Source organism: Syngnathus leptorhynchus, chromosome 11, assembly GCF_054491065.1.
Source record: "Syngnathus leptorhynchus isolate UIUO chromosome 11, UIUO_Slep, whole genome shotgun sequence".
NCBI classification, from domain to species: domain Eukaryota; kingdom Metazoa; phylum Chordata; class Actinopteri; order Syngnathiformes; family Syngnathidae; genus Syngnathus; species Syngnathus leptorhynchus.
Genome location: NC_141205.1, coordinates 7250010 through 7268200, shown reverse-complemented (window position 1 = coordinate 7268200; position 18191 = coordinate 7250010). Strand labels below are relative to the sequence as shown.

General features: G+C 41.8%; 5 protein-coding genes across 12 annotated transcripts in view; 2 read left to right on the top strand and 3 right to left on the bottom strand.

Moving 5' to 3' along the window:
- Positions 1-277: 277 nt before the first annotated feature.
- On the bottom strand, positions 278-4729 carry rhebl1 (Ras homolog, mTORC1 binding like 1). The gene is made up of 8 exons (XM_085924860.1): positions 3719-4729; positions 2962-3033; positions 2719-2786; positions 2557-2639; positions 2335-2391; positions 2188-2235; positions 1854-1935; positions 278-1775 (listed from the first exon to the last, which is right to left on the bottom strand). Exons 1-8 carry the CDS (start codon positions 3768-3770, stop codon positions 1683-1685), a joined length of 555 nt encoding a protein of 184 aa, XP_085780986.1. The 5' UTR covers positions 3771-4729; the 3' UTR covers positions 278-1682.
- Positions 4203-10357, top strand: LOC147049189 (zinc finger protein Eos-like). Of its 7 annotated transcripts, XM_085924850.1 has the most exons (10): positions 4203-4297; positions 4529-4661; positions 5356-5414; positions 5505-5612; positions 5696-5932; positions 6085-6102; positions 6176-6343; positions 6442-6591; positions 7080-7211; positions 7498-10357. In XM_085924850.1, exons 3-10 carry the CDS (start codon positions 5375-5377, stop codon positions 8346-8348), a joined length of 1704 nt encoding a protein of 567 aa, XP_085780976.1. In that variant the 5' UTR covers positions 4203-4297; positions 4529-4661; positions 5356-5374; the 3' UTR covers positions 8349-10357. The 7 variants fall into 7 exon arrangements, with proteins under 7 accessions (XP_085780976.1, XP_085780977.1, XP_085780978.1 ...); XM_085924851.1 differs by lacking the exon at positions 4529-4661 and having other exon boundaries at positions 4204-4297; XM_085924852.1 differs by lacking the exon at positions 4203-4297 and having other exon boundaries at positions 4397-4661; positions 5711-5932.
- On the bottom strand, positions 10358-11618 carry LOC147049188 (small ribosomal subunit protein eS26-like). The gene is given in 6 exon segments (XM_085923855.1): positions 10358-10436; positions 10513-10643; positions 10719-10896; positions 11379-11396; positions 11398-11472; positions 11580-11618. Coding segments are annotated over 6 exon segments (477 nt in total). The 3' UTR covers positions 10358-10400.
- Positions 11619-12231: 613 nt separating this feature from the next.
- Positions 12232-14580, bottom strand: fkbp11 (FKBP prolyl isomerase 11). Its single transcript, XM_085924215.1, has 6 exons — positions 14245-14580; positions 14091-14153; positions 12978-13065; positions 12828-12861; positions 12647-12717; positions 12232-12486 (listed from the first exon to the last, which is right to left on the bottom strand). The coding sequence occupies exons 1-6, from the start codon at positions 14356-14358 to the stop codon at positions 12278-12280; spliced, it is 579 nt and encodes a 192-aa protein (XP_085780341.1). The 5' UTR covers positions 14359-14580; the 3' UTR covers positions 12232-12277.
- A 745-nt stretch (positions 14581-15325) lies between these two features.
- The window catches only part of LOC147049186 (ADP-ribosylation factor 3), a 3953-nt gene continuing 1087 nt past the window's right edge, over positions 15326-18191 (top strand). Inside the window, exons 1-5 of one of the 2 annotated variants that reach the window (XM_085924360.1) lie at positions 15326-15376; positions 16814-17028; positions 17110-17220; positions 17284-17408; positions 17515-18191. The exon at positions 17515-18191 is cut by the window's right edge and continues 1087 nt beyond it. In XM_085924360.1, the coding sequence (XP_085780486.1) occupies positions 16881-17028; positions 17110-17220; positions 17284-17408; positions 17515-17676 (546 nt within the window). In that variant the 5' untranslated portion in view covers positions 15326-15376; positions 16814-16880 and the 3' untranslated portion in view covers positions 17677-18191. Of the gene's footprint in view, positions 15437-16813; positions 17029-17109; positions 17221-17283; positions 17409-17514 lie in introns of both variants that reach the window. The other variant, XM_085924359.1, reaches the window with a different exon arrangement.

Sequence of the window (18191 nt, the reverse complement as noted above, 5' to 3'; positions counted from 1 at the left end):
GGTAGAGCCTGCGCAAAGCAAATGAAACTCGACACATTTTAATGCCAACCTGTTCCACACAAGCGTATTTTAAGCATAGGAGTTTTATATGCACATTGCAAGGGCGATTATTATTAAAATATGTGTATATTGTGCAGCTCTGATATTAATGTATACATATACAGACACACATCAATAGTACAGATGGGCTGGGTTGCATTAAGTGTATTGTGGGATGATTTTTTTTTCATTGAATGTGGCCACCTAAACAAAAATGTCAAACAAAAACACAACCACATCAACTGAGTAACAGATTTTATATACAAACTGTTTACAGCAAGATTTTTTTTTTTGCATGAACGCTGACAGTCATCGACATGTTGTCGTCCATGTTGTGCACGCCATCATCACCACTGTCAACACCCATGAGATCAAGTTAACAGATGGAAGAAACCCTGTAAGAGCACCTTTGGTCATGAAGGGAACCATATGTGGGAGTTTTGAAAATGTGTAAGGCACAAGACAGCATTGACCAGCTAGCCTCTGTCCATCACAGGACTACTTATTCCACCGAGCACTTGATAAAAAAAAAAAAAAAAAAGATATTACAAACTGTATGAGGAAAAAGTTGAATATGTAATGTGATGATAGTCCACATACAAGTGTATTTTAAGGCAACAAGATCCAAGAAAAACTAAATGCAAACATTGCATCTCAAGTGTCTTGACAGTGATTATTAAATCCAGAGTTTAGATTAAATCACATGCATAACACGGCTTCATTAAACCTTGAAATCATGACAAGTTCATAAACAATAAAGGCAACTCATCCCGTTCATTTCACTGTATTTTACAAAGACGTCCAAATGACTTGTGATAAATTACCGCTATGAACTGCTCTAAACTAACGGGCCACGCAAAAAAGCCTGTATCACTCCCAAAAAAAAAAAAAAGAAACAAAACAAAACAGCAAAACCCATTCTATTTCGAATTGCCTAAAAGCCATACGTAGCAAAAAGTTAAGATATTTTTCCAACCTATACTAAACTGATCTGAGGGTTCCATAACAGCTTTGTTACTGGTGATGGGAAAAAAAAAAAAAAAAAACTGTAGGGCAGCGGACTAATCTGCTCAGCAGAAAAGCTCAAAGGAAAGTAGGCTGTATGTATAAATAGCTTGAAAAAAAACTTGATAAACATTACACTGGAAACAAGTGTGGAAAGAGTGTTTTGTAAAAGCTCGTAATAAGAGCATCCAAGGCAGTCCGCCTGCCACTGTGACATGATCAACGAGCACATTTACAGCAAAAAAAAAACAAAACACTGGGGCTCCAAAACTGTCAAGCCGCCGGCACCACGAGACATCAACCACTCCTAAATAACACAAAGCAATGTCATCAGGCATTCACAAATAATTATCATTACAAGGGAATTTTGTACGCAGCTAATTAGGATCGAAGCTAAAATGAAACCCACTCGAGAACATTACTATTTCAAGCAAATGTCCAATGAAGGTGCTTCTCTGCCTGAGCTTCTTTTGGTGGAATAGTTTAATGTGAATTGAAGATGGCAGCACTGCCGGGAAGAGGGAGGGTGGGGGGGGGGGGGGTCTTGTTGGTGAGGTCGTCGTCGTTGGTGGTATGCTGGTGGAGCTGTGCACCTCCTGGCTTCAGCAGGTGACTTTGACCATGTCCTCAATGCATTCTTACATCACGGCACACTTTTTCTCTTCCGGCGGGGCATTCCCGTCGGCTTTCTCCATCTCCAGTATGATTCGCTTGAAAACTTCCACGGCGGTCTGTAACACAGGAAGAAGTGAGAAAGAGCCCGAGTATACGCAGAGCACCAATAGAGACGTGCATAAAAAGATGATGACCTCGTTCTCCTTGGCTGAGGATTCCATGAAAGCAGCACCCCAGGAATCAGCGAGCTTCTTTCCCTCCTCTGGCTTTATGACCCTGAGAAACAACAAAGTGCACACTGGTTACGAAACTAAAATGGCACGCAGATGAGAACAATATTGCATGTTAACCCAAAACTTTCTTCCTTAGATACTTCGCCTCAGAACATACCCACTTTATAAAGCTGCTCTGAATAAAATTATTTCATTCTGTGCATATATTCACTACTCTCTTCTTACAGATTCTTATACAGACATAGTAAGTCCACTGAAACATTTTCAAAACAAATGTTTCAAGAATTGTGCTTACCTTTCCATGTGGAGATCTTTTTTGTTCCCAACAAGAACGGTTGGAACCCTAAATAGAAAACATTCATGGTGCAAGATTTAAAAAATTAATCGGCAGCAGAGGAGGGGGGGGGGTCAATTTTGGGAGTATAGATTTAAGATAACTTACTGAATCTTTCCAACCATATCGAGCAGCTTGTCGTGGAGAACCTGAACGACCTCAAAACTGAGAAAATATACAGAGCTCATTTATCACATTGTAGATGGCGCAATGATACAAAGCCTGATTTTAATCCACCATGCTGTTTTTGAGATGAGGATGAGCAATGAACACAAAAAAAAAAAAAAAAACATGCTTTAAAGTGAAAGTTGATTAAAATTCACTTCATACCTTTTCATGGATGTCACAGAATAAACAAGGACATAGCCGTGGATGTCCATTGAGTGGGACTGGGGAAAAATCGAGTATTCATCCTACAAATGATAGCATATCAAAACAATTTGAATATTACTGCAGTATATAGGACAAAACGGCGCCGATTAATAAACTCACTTGTCCAGCAGTGTCGACCAGCTGAAGATTGAAGTCTTGACAATTGACGCTGACCATTTTATTGAAGGCTGGGAAGGGAAATTAAGTTTACACAGTATTCATATAACAAGAGCAAATCTCCTCATATAGCCGCCTTCACAACACATTACACTGCTATGTAAACACTGTAGACAAGTAAATTACAATAAAAAAAAAAAATGTACTGTACAATATATCAGTTCTATACTGCACAGTGAAACTTACTGTTTTCAATTGTGGGGTCATAGGAGTCGACAAACTGTCCTTCCACAAATTGTATTGTGAGAGATGACTTTCCTGCAGAAGAAAAATGGACGCGACTTGTGCTTTAATAACAGTATTTAACACACAGACTAAGAAAAAAATATGTTTTGCAACTAGATTACTCCCAAAATATCAAATAATCACGTGTTTAACTTTTAAAATTAAACTAGAACTGTAAAAGTGAAGTAAATAAGGAGCACCACATTGTTAGACTTGATAGGGATCAGTATGGGTTTTTTTCCTCTCTGGTATTTGGGTCACTTACATGTAATTTGATCAATAGTCGGTATTGTTATGGGTGGGATTTAAATTTAAAAATCAATTTGACTGATATGAACATCGGAATTAAAATCTTATTTAATGAGTATTCAACTCAAATGGTTGCTATGAAGCTGTTATGCATGTCTTTACCCCGAATTTCGTGAAAATGACTCACTTATTTTGAGACACGATTTGTTATGGAAAATAATTGTGCTTCACCTTGCCTAACAGGAATGCCACGGATGTTTAATCTTAAACAAGGCTCCAGCCGAAGGTCCATTTATTAGTTTTGTGAACGGAAATAGCACAAGTGTAATGCAAAAAAAAACAAAAAAAAAAGCAGGGCGCGTGTTGCTGAGGTCAGCCTGACACATGGAAAACAAAGCCAGGACCTTAGCCTGATAGCAAGCTAGCTGGCTTGCTAACTAGCACAGCACGAGCTCGGAGTTTTACTCACCTACAGATCTGTAACCGATCACAGCAATCTTCCGATACTTTGGCTGCGGCATTGCGGCGGAGATGGGGTTACGTTTCAATTCTATAGCACACGGAGCTAGTTTAACGCTCTAAACTAACTTTTATCGCCACATTCGGCTTACGTCACGTGACAACAACAAACTTTGATGGAGCTCGCTGTTGGGCCTATACCAGTTCGAAGCAGTTTCACCACAGGAAGTACGCCGTGTACTTTTTGAAGAGGGGAAAATTCTTGCTCTCAATTTGGTACAGTCTTGCGATATCGATCGATGAGTCGAAATCTTAAAAACGATCGCCCGAACTTGAGCAGTTGACGGAATCAGATCCCCTTTTGTTTTCCTACGCGGTTACAACCTATAGTAACGGAAAGTGTCAATGTGTAAGCACACCGTCGTAAAAAAGCAGCGCTGACGTCACTCATAGTGCAAAACTACCACGCGGCACCGGGGGTCGCTCTCATTGCCCTGCAACCCAATGACACCGGTCTTTGGAACCGCTTTCAATTCGACCTTTCTAGACACCACAAATACCAGAACAACGTGTCAGGGGCGGGTCAGAGGTGACAAAAATACTTACGGAAGAGGATTAGGGCCAGAGAAGAAAAATAATTTTGACTTTAAAGTGTGAATTCTCACTTTAGAGTCAGAATTATTCCGAAAAAAATATATAGACAATAAATAATCAATATATGCACGTTTCCATTAAAGGACAGGTCACTTTTTGTTGTAAACAGCAAATTTGATGTTTGATGGGTGATGTGCGTTGAATGTCTTTTCATGAATATTTATAGGGCACTCGAAATTGTGACCGGAAGTAGTTTGGCCCATGCCGTAGTTCTGCTGGTCGGGAATGTCGTCGCCATAAATCCAAACAAGCAGATGCAAAAACCGAATAACCTCACTCGTCGCCCTCGCTAGGCATAGGTAATATGGTAATACTACACATATACGGGGAGTTGACTCATTTAAGTGTCGGTTGTCGATTCTTGACGCGTGAAGAGCTTGTTTTGGAGCTAGTTCATAGCGGGCTTGTCATAGCAATCGCCGAGGCTGCGGGTGCCATAGCAACCATTTCGGAAACACTGGCCGCCGTGGTTAGCATGTCATGTAGCTTGCTAAATATAGCATTTTCCAGTCTGAGAACTTGTCACCCATTGTCATTGCACCATTAAGCTACGTCATGTTTTCGCAGCAATGTTCAGTCAGTGAGCGTGACAAATGTCAACGTTGTCGTGGTCGTTTTAACTGCCTTGGCTTTATGTTTGCGCACAGCAAGCTTAGCTTAGCTTAGCTTAGCTTAGCTTTAGCCGCCAAGGCCGACTGACGATTTAGCTATGAAAAACTGATAACGCCGTGAAATACGGAGACGCATTTAGATTCTTGAACCGTCACAATGTGAAATGAATACCAATTGATAGAAAACGACTATTCAATGATTTTATCAGTGGTGTCATGAGAATTGCGAGTGAGTCGATCAGCTGATCTGTAGCACGCTCATGTTAAAGTTAGCTCTTGTGTAGCCCAGTTATGTCGATGGAACTTTATTATTGCCCGCTTTTTTAACACCCCTATGTATCAAAGGAAGAGGAAGTTCATGTGGATATAACTGTCTTTTCAGTATTGGGTCGAACTCGAGTATGGATGTTGATGACTGCAATGGACAGTCTTACACATCAGGTCAGCTTTTCATTTATTGTGGTGGAGATACTTTATCATTTCAGCCCATAAGTCACAATGTATGTTTAACTAGGTTTTGTGCATTTGCAGTTAATAGTGGAGATTCTTCAATGGAAAGAGATTTTTCTGGAGTTCTCGGCGGTCGGACAGTAAGCACTCCAAACAGCAAGGAAACTTCACCTCGTCGCTCGCTCAGTGGTAAGTGATAAATACTTCATCCTCCATTTTGCCGTTAAAAAAAAAAGTGACGTTTTTTTTTTTTTTTTCTTTCATTGCTTTAGCTAATTCTATTAAAGTGGAGTTGTACAGTGATGAAGACCCCGGTCCCAGTAACGACGATGAGCGAATGGAACGTCCAGAGGAAGGAGGCGTGGATCAAGGAACGGAGGCACCTGGTTACAGAGAGCTTACCAATCATGACAACATCAGACTGCCCAGTGGAAAGCTGAAATGTGACATCTGTGGAATGATCTGCATTGGACCTAATGTTCTCATGGTGCACAAGCGCAGCCACACAGGTAAAGAAATGCTTCAGATGTGAAATGATGTTCTTTTTATGAGAGCACAACTGTCATGTTGTGAATGCCTACAAAAACAAACAGCATTGTTTATTCCATTGAGTACACAGTGTTATAGTTATTTGATTTATGGATTTTTTGTGTGTGTGCAGAACTTCATTTGACCGCTGGTGATTCTGCTCAATCTTCAGCTCTATCTTCAACTATGCATATCTCGTTTTTAACAATTTGATCTTTGTGCAGGTGAGCGGCCATTCCAGTGTAATCAGTGTGGTGCCTCCTTCACCCAAAAAGGAAACCTGCTCCGTCATATCAAACTGCACTCCGGAGAGAAACCCTTTAAATGTCCTTTGTGTAACTACGCCTGTAGAAGAAGAGACGCCCTCACTGGTCATCTTCGCACTCATGCCGGTACAACATATTTAGGCCTCATAAATATGGCCTAAAGGGCCCCTCTCCCTCGCATGTATGGTGACAAAAGTTATGCCCTCTTTGCACTTTGCCTCCAGTATCCTCTCCAACTGTTGGGAAGCCATATAAGTGCAGTTACTGTGGCCGCAGTTACAAGCAACAGAGCACATTGGAGGAGCATCTGGAACGTTGCTACAACTACTTACAGAGCGTGGAGTCAAAGCAGCCTAATAGCGCTCAGCATCTGGGTGAGCATGGTTCTTTTGAGTTGAGTATAGTGCTGATTTCGCTTCAGTTGGCTTGTGGTGCCTTTAAAAAGCAATCATGCATTTATTTTGGACTTTTTTTTCTGTTAGCACATGGAGGTGACATGTCATCCCATTTTTACACCCGCCAGACTTGAGGTTCTTCTTGGTCTCTTACTTATGTATTCCTTTTAGATCGTACCAGTTGCAATTATCTGTCAAAATGTCTGTAACGACAAGATGGTAATCTGAAAAATATGGTTTGAGTGAAACTTGTGCCATGTTCAAGAAAAGTTTGGTTCAAATAAAACTCTTTCAAATTTTCATTGTGAGGCATAATTGTTATCCATAGAGATGGTGAATTTTGGGTGTAAGCTAACATTGTCAAAATGATCCACCCATCCATCTGTTTTTCATCTTTTCATACTTGCTTTGGTTTGAAAATTTAGAATCTGTGACCAGAGCAATGTTATATATTCTGTGTTTTATAGGGGAGGAGATTAGGGAGATGGAGTACATAGCCGACTCACGGCTTCATGCCTCCTCAGACAAGATGACGTTTGTTGATCGGCTTGCCAGCAGCGTCACCAAACGCAAAAGATCCATGCCGCAAAAATTTGTAGGTGAGCATTTTGGTTGAGGTTTGACAAAAAATAGCCGCTTCGTAGTGTGGAGACAAACTTTACGAACAAGGCTCACAGATTTGACTCAAAACAAAAAAGTTAGTAAATCCTTATTTACAAAATGGCGTCCACGCATGCTTTCAATTGTTTACTTTTATCTGCCCCGATTTTAGATTGTATTTTTTCCCCCTTTATTTATTTGCAAAGATTAGAAGACACACTGATGCCAGAAAACGTGCCGTTGTTCCGTGTTTCAGTACAATAGGATTGTCTTTTCTAATTGCAGGACAGAAGCACATACATCGTGGATATGCACCTTATGAGCCTCAAGCTGCTTTGGACAAAGATGGAGAGACACATCCAGGCGACTTGGAAGTCCTACACACTCCTGGAGGAGAGTATGCAGGTGTAGCTGCCAGTGGAGGCGGGATGGCGGACACCCTGCAGCCTCTCCATCTCCCCACGACTCACCCTTCGTGTTTATCCGAACTCCGATCCATGCACGGCGCCGCTTACACGCCCGGCGCTCTCGGTCTGAGGCTGGACTGCGTGGGTTCCGGTGCGGGGCTGGGGAGCGCCAATGCGGGGAGAAGAGAAGCGGCGGAGGGTCACGAAGACTTGCTCGTGGGTCGGAGTCAGGCAACGTCCCCCAGTAACGGTTGCCAGGACTCTACGGACACGGAGAGCATGCCGGACGAGCCGTGCAACAGCACCGCTCCCGGTGCCGCCCTTCATAGGAACAACGGGCATCATCTACACAACGCGGCTCCTCCTCCGCACTACAAGATTTGGGACAGACGCAGCCCGGGCCACGCCAAAGATGGGGAGGTCAAAAGAGAGGACGGGGGTCACCACGCGGCCCCTCCGTCCGGCCTCGCCCCGATGCCCAGTTCACCTACGACGCCCTCGTCCACCTCCAGGGAGACACTGCGAGTGGTGGACGGCGAAGGGCGGACGGTGCGCTGCTTCCGATGCGACCACTGTCGCGTGCTCTTCTTGGACCACGTCATGTTTACCATCCACATGGGCTGCCACGGATTCCGCCAGCCTTTCGAGTGTAACATCTGCGGCCATCGGAGCCAAGACCGCTACGAGTTTTCTTCTCACATCGTCCGCGGAGAGCACATCCTGGACTGAGGAACGGAGTCCATGAGCTCAGCCTGGCTCGGTTTGGCCTGCACGGTGCGAAGGAACCCTATTATTTATCATGACGCACTTCGAACATGCACTTTCCCATCTGCACATGTGCCTTGCGCCCCAATTCAGGATTCCCACCTGATGCACATACTGTGGTTGACCAATCCGACAATGAAAACTCTCAAGCACTTTAACAGATTCTTCATCCCAAAAAGTCAAATGTGAAGACATTCGCCTCCTTTGAAGACACATCCCAAAACATTTTCAATTCACTGTCCACTTTTTCCAGCCCTTGTTACGTGCAGACCAAATTAGAGAGCCAGGTCCAAGTTGGTGAGATCTTTTAAAAGTTGTCTGTGAATCCTAAATGCACTTTTAGTTTTGTATCTAATGGTGGAGTGATGGAAGTGAGTGTACTTCTATGTGAGATGCCCTTCATTTTCTGGAAGTAGGATGTGCAAGTGTACAATGAAAGCCTTTACTTGGATGACTTGACTACTCGTGTTGTGTGTCTGTTGTTAATTATTTGTTCTATAACTGCTTCTGTTGCACTGATACTTGCCAGAATATTCTGATTATATTAAATTGTTTTCTAGAATACATCACAAACTGCACATTTCTCTCAATGAATGAGGAAAAAAAAAAAAACCATCACTGCCGCTGAAGTGGGAGAGTTTGATCATATATGTCGAATCTGCAAATGATATTACGTCAATTTGGTTACAACTATTACTTGGTTTGAATTGTGCCTTCCCTTTGTTGTAATTGAAATTCAGTGACTAGCGCTGAAGCTATGAACTAACAATCATATCCTCAAACATACAAAATTGTGTCGGAATGAGTTACCAAAGATCTCAAGTTGTCTTTAACACAGGTGGGATTTCTAAACATAGAATCTACACGAGAGCAAAACCTCCCAGTTATATCTGCATCAATGTCAAATATGGCACTACAAAGTGTTAAAATATTCAAATGTGGCCAGCAGTGCTTTTTTTTTTTTAAAAGCCTTTGTCCTTCACGAGGGTTATATAAAGATGATTTTGAATTGTATGATATAAAGTGAAAAAAAAATTGACTGTTCTTACAACTCTCAAGCTACACTTTACAAAACATGAAGCACAAGCCTAGAAATGACAGAGAAGCAACAAAAACCACTTTGAAACCTCAAATATAATCCATTTTTATAAGTAGACTTACATGTCCATTTTATTTTCTTACACATTTGGTCAAATTAAGGATTCACCTATCAGTCATTTAATCATTAAAGTTAGCTTGCCTTACATTCAAGTAATTGGACTGTTGTATTAAGAAATGTTTCTTTAAAAAAACAAAAAGTTCCCTGCTTGATATATGCCTTGATGTTACGAGTAAGTTGCTTCCTGTATGTAGTCCTTTTTGATATTGTGCCTTCTTTCTTGTAGTGTTTTTGCAAGTCTTCACCTCGTTGCTGCAAAAGTCCAGCTTTGTGACGTGCTCACCACCACAAACTTTCCCCTTGGTAGAACCACTTTTTACTACTAAAGGCCCATAGGATCAATGCTGCTGCTAAAAGCCAAAGAAATCTCCCTGCAGACATGAAACATTTGCTGGCTTTAAGTGTCAAATTATGGAAAAAAACAAAATCACACCCATAGATTTTTGTAAGCTACTGGTTCTATCACCTATCCTCGTTTGCCTTCAGTGTGAGTGGTGTAATTGTGCGACAAGAATTGTGCTTCAGACCGATGCATGTGCTGCCGATCCTCAGCTCACAATTACTCACTTGTATGATTGCTAATTGTATGATTTTAGAAACACTTGGATGTGTTTGTAAACCTCTCACCTCCTCTAAATGATCTGATATCGCTTTGAATTAATGCAAACTCCTAAATGTATCAGTTATGCATTTCACTCGTTTGATCTTAACTACTGTAAATTTTGTACTGTAAGTATTTACTCCAAATAAAGTCAACACCTATTCTCTTGTGTTCTGAAATGCTAAGTCATAAATTCAATGAACAACTTTAAAAGACTTTGTGAAGACTTTTATTTCTCAGGCCTATAACATGTTCTTTACATGGGCTTTGGAGGAGCTCTTGGTGCACCAGCCTACAACAAAAAACAAAGCAAGTTAGAACTACTGTGCTGGCACAGTATTAGAAAGTATTTTAGAGCCGTTCCTCACATTGGGCCTGAACCTGGGTGGTGGGGTGCGGTCTTTCCTGGCTTCACAGGAGCGGTTCCTCACCACTTTACTGTGGATGGCGCAGCTGACACAGTAGTGCAGCTTCACGTAGAGCTTGGGCAGAACATAAGCTATACAGAAGAGGGAAAAACACATTAGGACAGAATGTATTGTCATTTGCTATACAGTACAAAAGAAGCACTTACAATCAAAGACGCTGGCCTCTGAGATATCTCTCACGGCTGCAGCCTCCACAATGTTCCTGATGACAAACTTCTTGATGGCCTTGTCCTTGGGGACGCAGCGGGCACAGTTGGTGCAACGGATGGGCTGCACGTGCCCACGGCCCTTCTTGGCACGACCGTTATTCCTTCTCTTCTTAGTCTGAAATACAAAATATGAACCTATTTAGATTCTTGGTCATGTGTGGCAACAGTTAAGCACTCCCACATTAGATGCTGACATTAAATGTGACTCAATTTACATCCCAACGCCAACCCTGCTCTAAACCCCCGGATGGGTGAAAAATATGACATACTTGTTTAATTAAACAGTACAACAGTGATTATAAAGCTTGGTGCAATAAGTCTATCACAAATACAGCCTTTATAATCGTCCCTTAAGATTTTGCTTTATCCACCACTCGCTACCTGAACACATGCACAGCAGTGTTAGCGTGCTAACCGCTAGCATTTAGGCCCGGGCAAATTTTTCAATGGTTTTGTGTACTTAAAACGACAATATAACACATCGTGTGGGTCTTTGGGGTTTTATTAACAGCGAATATTTAAAGACGAGTCTTTTCTCGACAAACGTATCGGTTCATTTCGTTTTTTTCCAAACGACTGGCGTTGGAGTGAACTCACCATGTCGCACGGGAAGCTGGGAAAGAGGACAGGAAGAGGTTGTACCGCGAAAAGTAGTGCATTTCCGCTCCACCCTGGGCACTAAATTAACGTTCTCAAAATTAAAACATCATGTATCGGACGTGATGTTTTGTATTTTTTACATCATATTGTTTTTAATCAATTTAATTTAATTATATGATGGGTTTCATATGAAATCACCAATTTGTTGATGCGGAGTGATATGACCTGTATGCGCATGCGCGTCTCTGCTCAAGAAGAAAATGTGTCAATGTGCAACAATAACCACAAGTAGTTAAATAACAAATCTTTTATTTAACAAATTCCAGTCTGAATTGACATTCCTGCACTGCATGGCCTCAGGTAAACTGTATATCAATTCAACACAAAATTACTAAATCATAATTGAGAATCAAAAGTGGGCAAAACACTGAAATCTGTGGCCATTTGAAGGATGTGACTTTCATAGTTTAAAAGCGAGTACAGAACAAAAATTTAATTTTCCCATTTGATAACAGATTCGCTGACAAGTCTCAGAATGTGGAGGTGTCAAACGGATAGTGTTAACACAATGTCTAAAGAAAGGCCTAATTGTAATTTTTTTTTTTTTTTCAGAAATCATCAACCAATTAGACAGATACTCAACCATGCAGTCCAATAAAATAACAATGGATTGAAAGATGTGTCATCTTTGTCTGTTGAAATTTGGATGTGTTGCAATTTATTCAAGCTCACAGAGGCTGAAAATCTGTCAAAAGATGCAACATGGACAGGCGGAGTAAAAATCCGTGCCACCGAAGCTGTTTCCTGTACAATCAACACCCATTTTATAAAATCAACACAAAGGAAAATCTTTTTTTTTTTTTTTACATTTATTTAAATAGTTCTTTGTCCCATCTTTATTTCTTCTTGCTTTTCTTGTCCTTTGCCTTCTTTTTGCTGGGTTTGGGGTCTTTGGCCTTGTTGTAGAGGTAAAGTCCCACCAAGCCAAGGAGAGTGGGCACCAGCGCCAAACATACAAGGGGGAACACATCGTTCACCATCTTCTGCCAAGGCGTCTGCTGTGTCAGCGAGATCACTTCCACCTCAAACTCAAGGGCAGCGTCACCTAGTGCACATTAAGAGCAACATTTTTACTTCATGCATGTTTCAAATGATGACATTATAGCAATCAGTGGGAGATAACAAAAAAATGCTAGATTGACTTCAATCTGGTAACAATCATTGATCAAATATTTTGATCAACAAATGTATTGTTTGTTCTCTACCTGGAATCGTCGGTGGGTAACCTTTCTTCCCATAGGCGAGGTGAGATGGAATTGTAGCTTTAATTTTTTGCCTGAAATAACGTGAAAAAGCAACAAAAATTGAGCACACATTTTTTAGATTCCACCATTCAAAAATCTATTTTGAGCACCACTATATTGCCCAAAGATTTTTCTTACTAACCCTTCGCACACGCCGATCAAGCTTTGTTCTAAACCTGAAAGGAAATTAAAAAAAAGACAGTCAATCCCCTAACTGCATACCTTTTTGGAAACATTTGATTTGTTTTGTATTTCATTGCAATCAAATCGACACATTTAGCTCGTAACTCACCAGAAATGACAGTCCTCTTTCCCAACTCGACAACAAGAGGGTCCCGAGACAACGAGGAGTCAATGACCTTCCCGTCCATTAATTTACCCTGGTGAGCAGAGAAACAATTGTCACAACTTAACTAGACAGATTGTTTATTGTTCTGATTCACTGTTGGCCTCCTTCGGGATTATACGCTTTAGCCACCAGGGGGAAGTATAAAACATAGAGAGTGTTACATTTCGGTCTGATGATGAAATATTGAAGCCAGTTGCAACTGGTTTGTAATGTAGATTTTTTGTATTAATACTAACATTACTAATAAAACATAAATGGCTATTTTCAATAAAAACAAATTCATAGTTTATAACTACTGTATTATTGATGATAGTTTTGTTAGCCCTCCAATGGAATTTCCTATTACCTGTGAGCATTATGCTAGTGTACATTCATAAGGTAACGTTTATGTATCAATCACGACTGACCGGTTTTCTGACTTTGGTCATGTGACGTTCGCAAGATGAACCCTAAGGCACTGTGATGTCATTTTAGTAGTACAAAACCAATGAAAACTAATGAATGACTATTACGCTGGCGCAACACGTGGGCTACTTCTTCTGAGATTTAGTGTTCGAATCTCAACTCTGGCCTTTCAGTCTGGAGTTTGTATTCCAAATGCATGCAAATTAGGTTCAATTAAGTCTAAAATGACATTAGGTATGAAATGTGAGCATGAATGGTTGCTTCTATGTATTTGGGAAACACTGCAGTAAGTGGATCACTCTATAGTGTGTATATAGAATGAAAAGGATGAGAATGAATAAATGCAATCTAATATTAAATGAAGAAACGTCGACAGAACGTGTTACTGATAGCATTAATGTGATCGTGGGAGATGAACACTGGGTGTGCATATGCAGCAGTGCGGTCAGATAGCCAGCCTGGCAATGTGAACGCGTGGATGATCTGCTCTCGTGTTATTGCTGACGTGTTGCACACAATGGCCCCTTCAATCTCACGCCACACAACAGCAGTCGACCGGTATCTCATAGCCGAATCCAAATCCAAGTATATGGCATATTTTGCCGGAATGGTTTTGATATGAATCGTGTTGTGCATTTAATATGGTCTTACCGTGTAATGGATCTGCAACGTGTCCCCCATTGTGGAGAGTACTGAACAAGTTTCGGGTTTCATCTTGGGGGCAAAATAGTTGATCGTTAGTATTGCATTTTGTTCAATGCATCGTTTACTTTGCAGGGAGCATTCGGTTTTTTTTTTTACTCACCAAGATCTCCACCTGCAACTCCTCGGCTGCATCGTCGTCGCCTCGCACAAATCCTCCCGTGAATGTGAAAGCTGCAAGCAGCAGGAAAACAAAGCTGCCCTGCATTGTGAACATATGCGGGAAGGGGGGGAAAAAAAGAAGAAGACGTAAGACAGCAATTTCCGTGGTATCTGCGGGCGAATTCGTCTGCCTGGGCCCGCAGGTGAAACGCGTCTGTGCTCCGGCTAATGGTGATGTGTTAAAAAAGCGTGCAAAGATAAAAACCGTGCTGCCGTGGACGTTGGCCCCCAATACTTGGCTCTGTGGGACGAGCCCGCCTCGTACCTTCCGCTAACATCACACATCTGCACATGAGCAGAGGACGCGCTGCTGCTTACGTACGCTGGAGGGCGCTGTGGTGTTTGAGGTTTGCCACGTCGCCTCTCTCGCTCGCCCTGACCTGCTGTGCATTTAGAATGAATTTCCGCGTCGCTCCAAAATTGGTCATTTTTAAATTGAGAGCAGAAACGGATATCAGTTAGATGAATATTTGTTTTGTGGTTTGCAACTGTCGCCAGCCCCGAAACCCACATTTTTAAATTGTCAGTAAATTGCAACTCACGTTTATAGAGCTTAAGAACAATAAAGAAGAAATGATTCAAAACGGACTCTGAAAATAAATGTGTATTGAGTACAATGACAAGTGGATGAAGCAAAGTCACAACTGTGTTGTATTTCCCATGGCTTTAAAGAGCGTGCCCCAATGTGTGAGGTCAGGAACATGACAATAAATATTAAATGAAAGCCTCTTTGAGAATACCTAAACACAGTTTCCAATATATAACATATTAATTCCCTTAATTTTCATGTTGTGGTATCAGGATAGACTAGTAGTAATTATAACGGTTGCCATATTTGTCTTCTTTTCATTTTTCTAGGTAGAATTATATGAAAATAAAGAATAAAAACATACACACAAAATTTTATGACAACATAGAGTGCAATGCGTTTAATATAATATAAAACTAGTTTGTTGCCCTTATTTCAACCAAAGGCTCTTCACGTCGTTTGTTGAGTCATGAGAACTCTCGCGACATCCTCTCATTAGACCACTGCTCTCCAGGAAATCTCGCGATACGTCTAAGCGAGCTAGGTAAGTAGCTGTTCCTTCATACTAACAGGCACCCACCGACGATTACTAAAATCTGACAAAGTAAGTTCCGACTGTTGATAAATAACCTCATGTAATATGGGCGATTTTTAGCGTGTGCTCGGCATCACTCTTCTCCGTAACGAAGTGACTGCAGACGGCATTGTGACAGCAGGATGCGCGCGGAGCGGAGGAGGTGGATGAGAAGAGCGGATGAATGGAGAAGGGATGGGGTGCAAAGAGATACTTGCTAGCACCGATCATCGATTCCGCTATTAAAATGGCAATCAATTTGATTTATCGTCTGATGAGACGGCGCATTATTAGGGCTGAATCTTGCAGATATGGCAAAATAAGCGACGGCTCGCTCGGTACAGCGTCGATAGAAGCAGGAGCGAAACGGGTTAATTGCTGGAACGTTAATGACGGTAGCATCGGTGGCTAACGTGGGTCACCCTGGCCGCATTCCTATCATGTGACTTACCGGCTTACCGGGGCCCTGCTGGTAACCACCTAGTTTGTGTTAATACAGTTGACATGAAAAAAAAACACACAAGGAAACCCCCCCCAAAAAAGTATAAGTGCGACGCGCTCCTTCAGCACCATGGACAGGGCTGCTGCAGTTTATATTCTTATTTATTTCTATGCATATCCTTTTATTTCCTTTTCCTGTATTTACTATGCTGAGTAATTGGATAATGAATACAAATGACTGATATGAAAGTATTTGCAGAAAGGTAATCATTAATATATATATAACCCACCTCAGCTGATATCACTCGACAGGAAATATACGCAGTTGAATTCATTTCAAAGTAGGATTTACCAGAAGGAAAGTGAATTAGATTCAATTGTCTGCACCGCAAAACCCTTTTTAACTGTCAAGACATGGCTTTACATAATATTGTAACATGTTGTATGTGGCCTGTTATTGACTGACCAGTCCAGGATGTCGTCCACATTCTGGAATGTGTGAAAACAAAAGGGTGTCATTTGTAATAGGATTAATCTGTTTTTGAGGAATAGCCTTATTCCCAGACCACATAAGGTGTTTTAGTTTTTGCTGTAGCTCAAATGGACCTTTTTAAAATGTTCGGGTTTCAAGGCGGCCCTGAGAATATAGGACATTCAGCAATGCTTTATGAGGGCATTGGTTCAGGCTAACATTTGAGGGAGGAAAAACAGAACGAAGGTTCTGAACAGATTGCTCTGCAGCCTGAAGCCATGGCGCTGACTTGGTACTATGACCATCTCTGTGGGCGATAAGTGGAGCTTGCCTGTGTCTCATTGGGTGTGTGGAAAGTGCATTTGCCTGACTGTTTGACGTGGTCGTCATCTTTTTTGGTTCAAACACGTTTGTTAGTCACACAATGTTTTTTATGTTTTCATTGGTTTGTGGAGGTGGACTTAAGTGAATGTACATTTTGCTCTCTCATTTAGCCCTCCGTAAACGGATCCCTCACCTCGCATAAAGGCATCTAGAGTCCTTACAAAGCCTCTCGGAATCATGGGGAACATTTTTGGAAATCTGTTAAAGAGCCTCATAGGGAAGAAAGAGATGAGGATCCTGATGGTGGGCCTGGACGCTGCAGGAAAAACTACAATCCTCTACAAACTCAAACTGGGGGAAATAGTCACCACCATCCCAACCATCGGTATGCGCAAGATTAAAAGCGGTTCAGCGTATGCGACGTGTTTTTTTTTGTATGACCTCATGCGACACATTTTGTTCTCAGGCTTTAATGTGGAGACGGTGGAGTACAAGAACATCAGCTTCACTGTGTGGGATGTGGGTGGGCAGGACAAGATCCGCCCCCTCTGGAGACACTACTTTCAAAACACACAGGGTGAGCTCAATACAGCAGTACAGAAGATACCAAATATTTGAATCCATTTTTACCCCACCCCAGGTTTAATCTTTGTGGTGGACAGCAACGACAGAGAACGTGTCAATGAGGCGCGAGAGGAGCTGATGAGGATGCTGGCTGAGGATGAGCTGAGAGATGCCGTGCTCCTCGTGTTTGCTAATAAACAGGTAAGAAACACACAATGTGGAGATTCAAAAAAAAAATTCTGATCCAGCCGCAGAGTGTTAGTTTCATTCGAGGGTGCTTGCTGGTTACAACCGTTCCATCTTGTAGGACTTGCCCAACGCCATGAATGCCGCCGAGATCACAGACAAGTTGGGTTTACACTCCCTGCGCCACCGTAACTGGTACATCCAAGCCACCTGCGCCACCAGCGGCGACGGCCTCTACGAGGGCCTCGATTGGCTGGCCAATCAGCTCAAGAACAAGAAGTAGGAAGTTCGGAAAAACATCCGACGGCCACAAACGTCCGACTTTTTGTTTCTTTGTTTGTTTCATTGGGGACTGACGGTGCGGGGATCGAAGAATCTGAAGAGATTTTAGGCTTTCGTTTTCAGTCTCTCATTGTCTGAGCCTAGTTTCAACTACACGCCACGCGCTAACCATCAACAATCACTTTCCAGCATGTGCTTTTTTTTCTCGTGTGTACCTCTTGTCTGTAGGTGCAGTGTGCTGTTATGTTTGTTGGGTCACGTGACTCCATCACGCTGGAGAAGTTGACTCATGTGCGTGTGTGTTTTCTCACTAAAGCTCACACTCACTTGTCTTTTGTTACCCGACAAAGCCGAGTTGAACAACAACAATAACAACCACTGGGAAACTTTCGGAGCATTTTGTTTGATATTCATCTTGAGGTCCAAATGTGCATGTAGCTCCTCCTGCTGGAGTGTTTAGATTTAAAAAAAAAAATTAAAATAGAAAATTGTTTACAGGGATTTTTATGTTTGTTT

Coding starts and splice junctions, on each gene's coding strand:
- rhebl1 (XM_085924860.1), bottom strand. CDS start 3,770: ATGCCGCAGCCAAAGTATCGGAAGATTGCTGTGATCGGTTACAGATCT. Junction 3,034..3,718: donor GATCGGTTACAGATCTGTAG/GTGAGTAAAACT, acceptor TTTCTTCTGCAG/GAAAGTCATCTCTCACAATA. Junction 2,236..2,334: donor GATATGGTTGGAAAGATTCA/GTAAGTTATCTT, acceptor TTTTCTATTTAG/GGTTCCAACCGTTCTTGTTG.
- LOC147049189 (XM_085924850.1), top strand. CDS start 5,375: ATGGATGTTGATGACTGCAATGGACAGTCTTACACATCAG. Junction 5,613..5,695: donor ACCTCGTCGCTCGCTCAGTG/GTAAGTGATAAA, acceptor TCATTGCTTTAG/CTAATTCTATTAAAGTGGAG. Junction 6,592..7,079: donor TAATAGCGCTCAGCATCTGG/GTGAGCATGGTT, acceptor TGTGTTTTATAG/GGGAGGAGATTAGGGAGATG.
- fkbp11 (XM_085924215.1), bottom strand. CDS start 14,358: ATGTTCACAATGCAGGGCAGCTTTGTTTTCCTGCTGCTTGCAGCTTTC. Junction 14,154..14,244: donor AGTTGCAGGTGGAGATCTTG/GTGAGTAAAAAA, acceptor TTTGCCCCCAAG/ATGAAACCCGAAACTTGTTC. Junction 13,066..14,090: donor CGTTGCAGATCCATTACACG/GTAAGACCATAT, acceptor TCTGCTCACCAG/GGTAAATTAATGGACGGGAA.